This window comes from Antechinus flavipes, chromosome 2 (assembly GCF_016432865.1).
Source record: "Antechinus flavipes isolate AdamAnt ecotype Samford, QLD, Australia chromosome 2, AdamAnt_v2, whole genome shotgun sequence".
Lineage (NCBI taxonomy): Eukaryota > Metazoa > Chordata > Mammalia > Dasyuromorphia > Dasyuridae > Antechinus > Antechinus flavipes.
Window position 1 is genome coordinate 141,615,925 of NC_067399.1, and position 10,433 is coordinate 141,626,357.

At 40.4% G+C, this 10,433-nt stretch overlaps 1 protein-coding gene across 5 annotated transcripts in view; it reads left to right on the plus strand.

The window, feature by feature from the left end:
- Positions 1-10,109, plus strand: part of DMTN (dematin actin binding protein) — a 42,415-nt gene extending 32,306 nt beyond the window's left edge. For 2 of the 5 annotated variants that reach the window (XM_051975671.1, XM_051975670.1), the window contains exons 11-13: positions 7,157-7,221; positions 7,375-7,423; positions 7,623-7,827. In XM_051975671.1, the coding sequence (XP_051831631.1) occupies positions 7,157-7,221; positions 7,375-7,423; positions 7,623-7,657 (149 nt within the window). In that variant the 3' untranslated portion in view covers positions 7,658-7,827. Of the gene's footprint in view, positions 1-7,156; positions 7,222-7,374; positions 7,424-7,622; positions 7,883-8,147; positions 8,229-8,387 lie in introns of those variants that run through there. The other 3 variants (XM_051975674.1, XM_051975672.1, XM_051975675.1) reach the window with 2 other exon arrangements.
- Positions 10,110-10,433: the final 324 nt, after the last annotated feature.

The window sequence follows — 10,433 nt, forward strand, 5'->3', positions numbered from 1 at the left end:
TATTCCCTTTCTTCACTTCTCACATAGGCTTTCCTAAACCTTTTTTCTTCCTACAACTCCCACACTTCTCTCTCCAGTGTTCAGTCCTCAACTGAGAAAATAGGAACTGTCTTCTGGGGGTTTCTTGTCTCTTCTTCAATTCAAAATCTCTCAGAGAAATGGCTTGACTTTTTTACTCTGATAAAATAAGAGTCAATCAAGGCTACCCCCTCCATGTGTGCCATTTAGCTCATCTCATTCCATCTCATCCCATTCTATTCGATTACCCTTTCAATCATCCTCCCTTTTTCTCTCCAATCTTCAGTCTTTCCCTAATTACAAGTGGGCATTGCCTCAGTTAATCTGATATCTACTAAAGACCTTAGCTTAAAAAGGCCATGGTCTCCCACTGCATCCAGGGCCATCTCCAGTTGTCCTGATCCAAATCTGACCCCTGGAAGATGACATGAGGCAGATGACCCTGCCCAGCCTCCCTCACTTAAATCTAACATACTCACACATCATGGCATCGTCTCCTTGATGACATGGTCCTCTTCAAGAAGGAAGGACAAACAACAACTGGTTCCTTCCCTGCTGCCTACAAATATGCACAAGGCTCCCTTAAAAATTTTTTCAACATCAACTGCAGTTGAGTCTACTCTTCCTGTAGACCATATCAGAGGACACCCTCAGATCTTCTGACTCCCCTCCCTTTCTTTACCAAATTCTTAGAAAAATCTGTCTATATTCATTACTTCCATTCTTCTCATTCACTACTCAGTCCTTGGCAATTTAGCTTCCTATGTCATTACTTAACTGAAATTACTCTCTCCAAAATTACCGATAGTATCTTTAAAAAACATTTATTTTATTTTAAAAAACAGAATAAGAAAAAAAAAAGGAATACAAAACAAAATGAAACAAAAGCGAATATTGTCATGTGCTCAGTAGAACATCAGGGAGGATTCAAAATATGTAATAACAAATTATCAGATCAAAAAAATATATGTATATTAGAAGAAATTATATTCATGAATGTCCATCTTTTCTTTTGTTCTTTGTATATTGTTCTTTTGTTCTCTGTTGAGTACCTTTTTTTTACTTTATTCTTTTTTCCCCTTTTCATTCCCCCCTCCAATTCTAAGCAGGCAATAGTTAAAAGAAGATAATATTTATGTGTATATTTATATATATGTAGATATATACATACACACACACAAATACCCCACACATAGACACACACATATATATCTTTCCTGTGTCTGCTGACTCTGCTTTAATTCTGCTCCTAACTTGCCTTGCTATTACTTAACCTCCTCCCACCCATGGATCCCTCCTTTGTCTTCTTCCCACACCCTTTGTTTCCTGGTCTGCCCATCTTTCCCCCTTTATTTCTTTATAGATTTTTGAGGTACTACCCTTCATGGTATATATGCAGTATTACCTATTGAACCTATTCCTGATGTGAATAGGTTTTCAGAAATACTAGCCCTCCTCCCTCTACTTCTTCTGTGTCTATTCTTTCTCTACACCTCATTTGTATGACATAATTACTATTTTTACCTAAAACTCTACCCCAGTCTTTCTTCTGAGCTGTCCTATTGTTGATGTCAGTCTTAAACATATGGTATTCATTTCTCATGTTAAAAAAATCAACAATTTTTCCGTGTTATTCATTGAAATTGATGTTTGATATTGGTTCTTATGTGCTAACTTTTCTATTAAGTTCAGATTTGGTTGATAGAAATCCTGAAAATCTGCAAATTCACTGAATGTCCATTTTTTTCTCATTCAATATTATAGGTAATTTTTCTGGATATGATATTTTTGGCCACAGATCTAGTTCTTTTGATTATCAGTAAATATGATTCCAGGACCTGCAGTCTTTTATTGTGGCTGCTTATAAAAGCTGTATAATTCTAATTGTAGCTCCAGTGTATTTGAATTGCTTTTTTTTTCTTGTTTCTTGCAAAATTTTTTTTCTTTAATCTGGGGGTTTTGAAATTTGGCAATAATGTTCCTATGTGTTTTCCACATAGGATCTTGTGGAGGTGATAATTGGTGGATTTTTTCTGTTTCTACTTTCTCCTCACGTTCTATCACTCCAGGACAATTTTCTTGGATTATTTCTTGCATTATTGTATCAATAATGCAAGGTCCTTTTTTGGAGTTACAACTTTCAGGCCGTCCAATAATTCTTATATTTTCTCTTCTTGATCTGTTCCCCAGATATGTCACTTTTCTTAATGTTTCACATTCCTTTCTATTTTTTCATTCTTTATAATCTGTTTTGTTATTTTTTGGTCTTTCTTGGTCTCTCACCAGCTTGCCCTTGCCCAATTCTAATTCTCAAAGAGTTATTTTCATTTTTTGAGATTCTGTATCTCTTTTTTTAGTTGGTTGATTTTTTTTCATAATCTTGTTTTTTTTGGATAGTTTTTATTTTATATTTTTAGTTTTCCCCTCTATGTCTCTCATTTGATTTTTAAATTCATAAGTTATTCTATGAATTCTCTGTGGGCAGGGAGCCATTGCACATTGGCTTTGGAGTAGAAGCTTTTTTTTTTTTTTTTTACTTCAGTGTCCTCCTCTGAAGATGAATCCTGGTCTTCCCTGTTCCCATAGTATGTTTCTATGATGGGACTCATCCTTCTTTGCTGGTTCTTCTTCTTCTTCTTCTTCTTTTTTTTAATAAAAGGTATTAGTGTAAGCACCTCTAATACTGGGGTCAGGGGATGATGTCTCTGACTTCCCTTCAGCTCTCCCCTCTGACCAGGAACCCCAAACCAAGAACTCCCATCTCCTGCAAGTGCCCACAGCCAGTAGCATCCCTGCTCCACTGCCTTTACACTCCTGATGTGCTGATTCCTTCTCACACAGAGCCTTGTCCCTGCAGCACAGCTGGGCCTGGGGTTTCTAATCAGCCAAGGTTTACGCAGTCTTCCCAGACTCAGACCCCAACTCCACCCACAGTCCTGGAGGTGAAAGTTTCTGTAGTTCCTGCTGAGGCTCCAGCTACACACAGTTCACTCAGGGGTCCATGCTTGATGTTTCTGCAGAACTAGCCTGGAGGTGTCACTGGTTAATCCTGAGCCCTTTTTTTCTTTGGATCTTGTAGGGCAGTATCACTAGTAGCCCCAAATGCTATCAGTAGGAGCAGAAGACTGCTCTAAGACTTCTGGATTTTTCACCAGTCTGTGTTCACCCTGAGGTGCAAATTTGATCTATTTGTGGGGTAAATCTGGAGAACTTGAAAATTACCAACCTACTCCACCATCTTCCCAGAATCCTCCCTCCCCAATAATATCTTAATGGACAAACTCAATGTGTTTTTGCAGAGGGGAGGAGACAAAAGTACCCTTCCTTGGACCTAGTAGGGGAAGCCCTAAAAGTAGCCTGAGAAATGGCCGGCCTGGATGCCCTCCTGAAATGAAGGTTTTGGGAAAAACCATGCAATCTATACAAGGATAGAGGATACTTCCAATGTATGGATTCCATGGTTACAGTGAGCTATCAGTGTGAAGAACTGGGAAAATCCAGATCTCATATCTCCATGCAGATACTTATACATAAAACAATGTATATATACATCTACACACACATATATATGCATGCAGTTATGTATGTATACACTCACATATACATACATCCTGGTCTCTCTCTTGAAATATATAGAATGGACTCACCAGCTGCCTATAGACATTTCGAACTAGAGGCCCATAAATATCTCAGATTCATCATGCCTCAAGTTCTCCCACCTCTTCTCTCTTCCAAACTTTTCTATTTCTAAGAGCATCTAAGAGCATATTCCCAAACTCAGTGTTATTCTCATTTTCTCACTCTTACTTATCTCATATTTACATTAACATTTTACTATTTCTACTCTAAGCTATCTCTCTCGCTCCTTTTCTCATCATTCACACACCACCATCCTAGCTCAGGCCTTTGTTCCCTTTCACCAGAATTTCTTCAGTGATTTCCTAGTTGGTCTCCCTGCTTTAAATCTCTCTCTACTCCAATCTGTTTTCTATTTCACTACTGGCAGGATTATCCATAAACACGGATCTGATCAAGGGAGTGCCCATACTCAAATAAACTCCATTTGTTCCTTATTGATTCTAGATTAAAATGTAAATCCTGTGGCGTTTTTAAAAGCCCTTCATAGCCGGATCTCAGCTTTTCCATTCCTTTACCCTAAACAGCTAGGTAGCAGCACAGTGGATAGAGAGCTAGACCCATAGTCAGGAAAACCTGAGTGCAAAATGGTCTTTACTAGTTGTGTAATCTCAAGCAAGTCATTTAACTGCTGCCTGCTTCAGTTTCCTCATCTGTAAAATGGAGATAATAACAGCATCTGCCAGGCAGGGTTGTTGTAAGATAAAATGAGATAACATCTGTAAAGTGTTTTGCAAACCTTAAAGCACTATATCAATGGTAGCTTTATGGGGGTCTAGCTGAACTGCTCCTCTTCTTCCTCACATACTTCATTACATCCTTGGTGTTGGTGTCTTTGCAGTAGTTTCCTCCATACCTAGAATCCATTATTCCCTCAATTCTGACTCAAGAAAACAATTTCTTTCTTCAAGACTCAGCTCAAGAATCACTTACTGAAACCTTTCATGTCTCACACATGTCTCTTACACACAGACACTTTTTATTTATTTTGCATTTATTATGGTATTCCTAAGTGCTTATTTATATACAAGTTGTCTTTCCATTAGAATGTAAGTTCTTTTAGGAAAGGGATTATTCCATTTTTAACTTTGCATCTCTAGTTCCTACAACAGACTGGTACATGGTTGGTTGTTGTTATTCAGTCATTTTTTTCAGTCACATCTGACTCTCTGTGACCCCATTTGGGGTTTTCTTGGGAGAGATATTGAAGTGGTTTGCCATTTCCTTCCTTCACATTTTACAGATGGGGAAACAGAGGCAAACAAGTTTAGATGATTTGCCCAGGGTCACATAGCTAGTAAATGTCTGAGGTCAGATTTTAATTCAGGTCTTCCTTATTTCAGGCCTGAAACTCCATCTACTGTGCTACCCAATTGCCCCTGACCCACAATAGGTGCTTAATAAAATGTCTATTAGTTGATTAATTCAGTGATTCTTTTCTTCAAGGAGCTTATTGTCTTTTTTTTAAATAAATTTTTAAAAATGAAAATCCATCTTTTCTCTTTCCCCTTCCCCATCCCATCGAGAAAGCCAAAAAACAAAAACAAAAAGAAAAAGAAAACTCAACCTATAAACAAGTAACATTACACAAAACAAATTCCTATATTGGCCATGTTCACTCCCACCCAGATATTTTAGTCTCTATGATGAGTCTATTAACTATTAAGAGATGGGTAGGTAGTGTGTTTCTTTTTGAGTCCTCTAAATTGTAGTTGGTCATTGCATTGCTGTCATTACATTGATCAGTATTCCTAAGTCTTTCATAGTTGTTTGTCTTTAAAATATTGTTATCATTGTAGAAACTGTTCTTTTGATTGTTTTCCCTTTACTTTGTATTAGTTCATACGTATCTTCCCAGGTTTCTCTGAAATCATTCCTTTCATTATTTCTTTACAGAACAATCGTTTTTCATCTCATTCATCTACCATAACTTGTTCAGTCATCCTTCTAGAACTCATATCGCAACTATCAATACATTAATAATTTGTTTTCCTACAGCCGCTTCTGCATTCTACATTTTCTCTTTTTGTCAGTTTTGTCGATCTAATTGGTATAACATGGAACTTTAGAGTTGTTTTATTTTGCATTTCTCTAGTTATTCCTATTTTTTTCATTATTTCCCTTGAGATTCTTGACTTTTTCTTTCTCCATGTAAATTTTGTTATTATTTTTTCTAATTCTATCAAGTAAGACTTTGGTAGTTTGATTGGTATGACATGAAATAAGTAAATTAGTTGAGAAATCATTATCACTTTTAATTACATTAGTTCAGCCTACCTATGAATAATTAATATTTTTCCAATTACTAAGATCTGTATTTATTGTGTAAAGAAATTTTTGTAGTTGTAATTCCTGTGTGTGCCTTAGGAGGTAGACTCCCAAGTATTTGATACTGACTAGTTATTTTAAATGGAATTTCTTCTTTTATCTTTTCCTGCTGGATTTTTGTTGATAAAATAAAGAAATTTCGATTATTTTGTGGGTGTATTTTATATTTTGCAACTTTTCTAAAGTTGTTTTGGTCTTGTTTTCTTTTGTTTTAGTAAATAACTATTCAGGGTTTTCTCTTTGCTTATACTTATTTGCTCAATTTCTTGTCATATTATTATAGCTAGCATTTCTAGAAGCATACTGAATAGTAATAATAATAACAGACTGCTTTGCTTTACCCCTGATCTTATTAAAAAGACCCCTAGTTTATCTCCATTACAGATAATACTGATTCTTGGTTTTAGATAGAAACTATTTATCATATCAAGGAAAGATTCACTTATTCCTGTGCTTTCTAATATATTTTCAACACGAATGGATCTAATGGAGGAAAAAGATGCAAACACAGATAACTATAATACATAATGTCACATGACAAATGAATTAGTGGCAAAACGAAATGCTAATTATTACTAATATGGAGGATCAAAGACGCCTTACTGGAAGTAGCCATTTTAGGGTAGGCTTTAAAAAATATAAAAGATTTCAATGGGCAAAGATGAGAGGGAAGACATTCCAGGAAGAGGGAACAGAGTAAGTAAAAGCAAGAGAATCCAGTGTGTGTTGGGAGAAAAAAGAGGGACTAGTTCTCTCAACTGAATTGAAGCTTGGGAGTAGAGTCCTGAGGAACAAAACAAGATAATGTTGAAGAGATATCATAATACCAGATTGTGTAAGGTCTACAGGGTCAGGCAATGGACTTTGAATTAAACAAATATTGAACTAGAATTCAACCTTATAGGGCAAGGTAAGGCAACAACATTTATTCAGCTCTTACCATGTAGGTTTGAAATGACTAGATATAGGAGATGAGATTTTAGCAGGGTCTAGAAAGGTGGTTGGGATTGGAAGAGGTAAAAGGAAACAGGGCATGCATCCCAGATATTCCTCAAGAATTTTCCTCTTTTTAGTATGGTTGGGGGTGAATATGAGATACAAACCAAAGGGGACTCCAGTCCTTCCAGTCCCTCCCTCCTGAGTGACAATTTTATGGCTTCTTGCTGTTTTCCAGCCTTGCACGCAGGAACGTCCAAATCTTCCTCACTCCCAGCCTATGGCCGGACCACTCTCAGCCGGGTAAGGCCCCAAGATATGAAAGTTAGAAGACAAGGAAATAAGTGAGGGATCCCGCTTTACTCATTTGGGGGCAAGAGAAAGCTCCCTTATTTTAATAAGTATGGATGAGAAACACTTGTAGATCCTCCTCTGACCCTATTGTGTCCTTTGCAGCTACAGTCCACAGAGTTCAGTCCATCAGGGAGTGAAGCAGGAAGTCCAGGTAAGCAGAGGAGCAGGTCCTGGCATTAGGGAGGGAGACACTAGCAGGCCTGTGCAATCACGAATTTCCTTTTCAGAAGAAAGTTGTGATGAAATGGGGATGGGCAGTAGAAGTTGGGGGAACCTGGGCCAAGTGAAAAATCTGGAGGGTCTGCCTGGTCCTGGGGCTCTCTCTGAACAATGACTGTTTTCTTCCACAGGCCTTCAGGTGAGTGGTCTCCGAAGGGGAACATGATCCCTGCCAGGAATCTGGAGTTCCCAGGATGTGTCAGCTGGGAGGTGGGAGGGCATGAGGGACTGAAAAGCTGACTGATGAAGAGGAGAAAAGCCCAGGGTAGGGCTGGGGAAGTCTTCCCTCCCCACTCTGGCTCATGGAGGCTTTGGTCCCCTGCAGAATGGAGAGGGCCAGAGGGGGAGGATGGATCGGGGAAACTCCCTACCTTGTGTGCTGGAGCAGAAGGTGAGGGGCAGAGCCAGGGAGTTTTGGGGCCCGGAGGGTCGGGGGAATGTCAGTGGGGAATAAGGTAAACAGGGGAGGTTCTGGGTATGAGCTGGGCTAGACCTGGAAGAACAACAGGGGAGATGGGTGGACATGAGGGGGAAATGGCATGAGACCCAAATATACCCTGACAGTTGATAAGAGGTTTTGGGGATTTGGGGACTTTGAGACTAAGAAAGTCCTAAGAACCCAAGAGTCTTTCTCCCTCACCCCCAACCCCCAGCAGATTTATCCCTATGAGATGCTGGTGGTGACCAACAAGGGACGTTCCAAGCTGCCTCCAGGGGTGGACAGGATGAGGCTTGAGGTATGTAGGATGGGACACACTGGGTGGTGTTAGGGGAGGAGAGTTGCAGGGGGCACTTGCTGGGCCTAAATGCTGGTTGGCAAGGAGGGAAGGAGGGCCCCCGATAAAGCTCTCTGTCCAGTGTTCCTTAAGATATCCCTGTGTGATCTCCCCTTGCAGAGACACCTATCAGCGGAAGACTTCTCACGGGTATTTGCTATGTCTCCTGAGGAATTTGGCAAGCTGGCTCTTTGGAAACGCAATGAACTCAAGAAGAAGGCCTCCCTCTTCTGACTGCCCTCCCCCTCTCTTTGACCCAGCCCCAAACACCTGCTTCAGGGTTTTGGACATAGGAGTTGTGGGATCCCAAAGTACCTTCTTCCCCTGCTGACTGGGAGCCACCACTTCTTAGGGAAGTGGAGGGGGGGGTGAAGAAGAGGTAGACATGGTACCCTAGAGCAGAGAAGAAGAAGAAGGGTAAAACTAAGACCTCCATGAGTCACGGGCCTAGGAACCAGAGACTTTCTCTCAACTGGTAATGGTTCTAGGTTGACCCTACCTCCTTTCATCATTCCTACTTTCCCACCATATAAAGCAGGCCTAAGCTATACCCTGGTACAAAAAGGGTTTATGTTTGCCCTGTTTGAGGGCCCAGACCCCACTCCCACCCCCATATCTGGGTATTAAAGGCTTAACATTTGCCCAAATCAGGTACTAAGAAGTGGGCTAACAAAAGACGGGAGGATGAGAGATGAAAGAAGTGAGAAGGCAGGAGGCAAACTCTGATCACTCCAGGATTCTTAATGTGCTGTCTACAAGCTCTCTCCAGACTGCTAGTTCTCTTTCCCCTGGGACTCCCTTAGAGGCTGCTGGAGTCCTAACCCCAAGCTGAGGAGCTTTCTTCTAGCTCAGTCTATTTCTTTCCCCATTGCCCCAAGCTCTGGAGCCTCTTATTACAGCTCTTTGGCTTCCCCGATGCCCCGGGTTAGCTGGGGAAATTTCTGAACACAACCTCTCACTTCATCAACAGCCTCAAATCAGAACCTGATAGAATTCTGGTTTCCATCGCCAACCCAGCGACTGAGGACAAGCTCCAGGGAAGCTTCCAAATGTCCCTGTTCCCAGGCCTCTTACAGCCACCCACCCATCCCACATTAAGCTCTTAAAAGAATGTAATTTATTGGGGCACCCCCTAGCTGCTCTCCCCACCTAACCCACCATCTCCCCCATCCTCATGACCACTCTACACAACACTCCTGGCTTTTCATCTCTACAAATATATATATGTATATATATATTTTTTTCTTCTCAAGCTTGGGCTCTCTCTCTCCCCAGGCTGTGGCCTACTTGACCACTCTGTACATGATAATGCTGGGGATGATGGAGGGAGAGAGGGAGAGGGAACTCTGATTGAAATTAAATGACTGGATCAGGCCCTCGGGTCTACTAGTTCTTTATGGGCCATCAATGTCCGGGGAAAGGAGAAGGGCTGGGAGTATGTGCAGTAAGAAAGGGCATGCATTCCCGTCTATGCCAGGATCCAGGTAAATTGCCATAACCATCAGTGTCTATACGATGTAGTGGAATGAGCACTTGGCTGGGGATTATTTAGTTCCAGCTTTGCCCTTAATTCAGTGCATAACCTTGAACAAAGCATTCCCCTGGGTCTCAGTGTCTTTCACCATCAATGAGGGGACTAAACTAGATGAATAATAGCTCGTATTTAAAAAAGCACTTTACAATCAACAAAACACTTTCCTCACAACAACCCAATGAGATAAGAAATGCAAAGACTGCCTCAGTTTATAGAAGAAGCAGAGAGAGGTGCTTCTTTTTGTATAACCAGTACTTAGCACAGTGGCACATAGTAGGCACTTAATAAATGTTTATTGATTGACTGAAGTGATTTGCTCAAGGTTCATAATAATATTTTCATAAAGTACTTTAAGATTTACAAAGAATTTTACAAATATCTCGTGTTCTTGACAACACTAGGGGATAGGTGCTATTGTAGGTTTGCATTTTACAATTAAAGAAACTCAGGTAGACAGAGGTTCCGTGACTTGCTATGGTGAACTCAGGTCTTCCTGACTCCAGGTCCAGCTCTTTCCATCCAATGGGCCACCTAGTGCCTGTGGTCATATAGCTAGTGACCACTGGAGCTAGATACAAACCCAGACGGTCTTCTACCTCCACATTATGTCACACCAGCTGTGTGATGTTGGA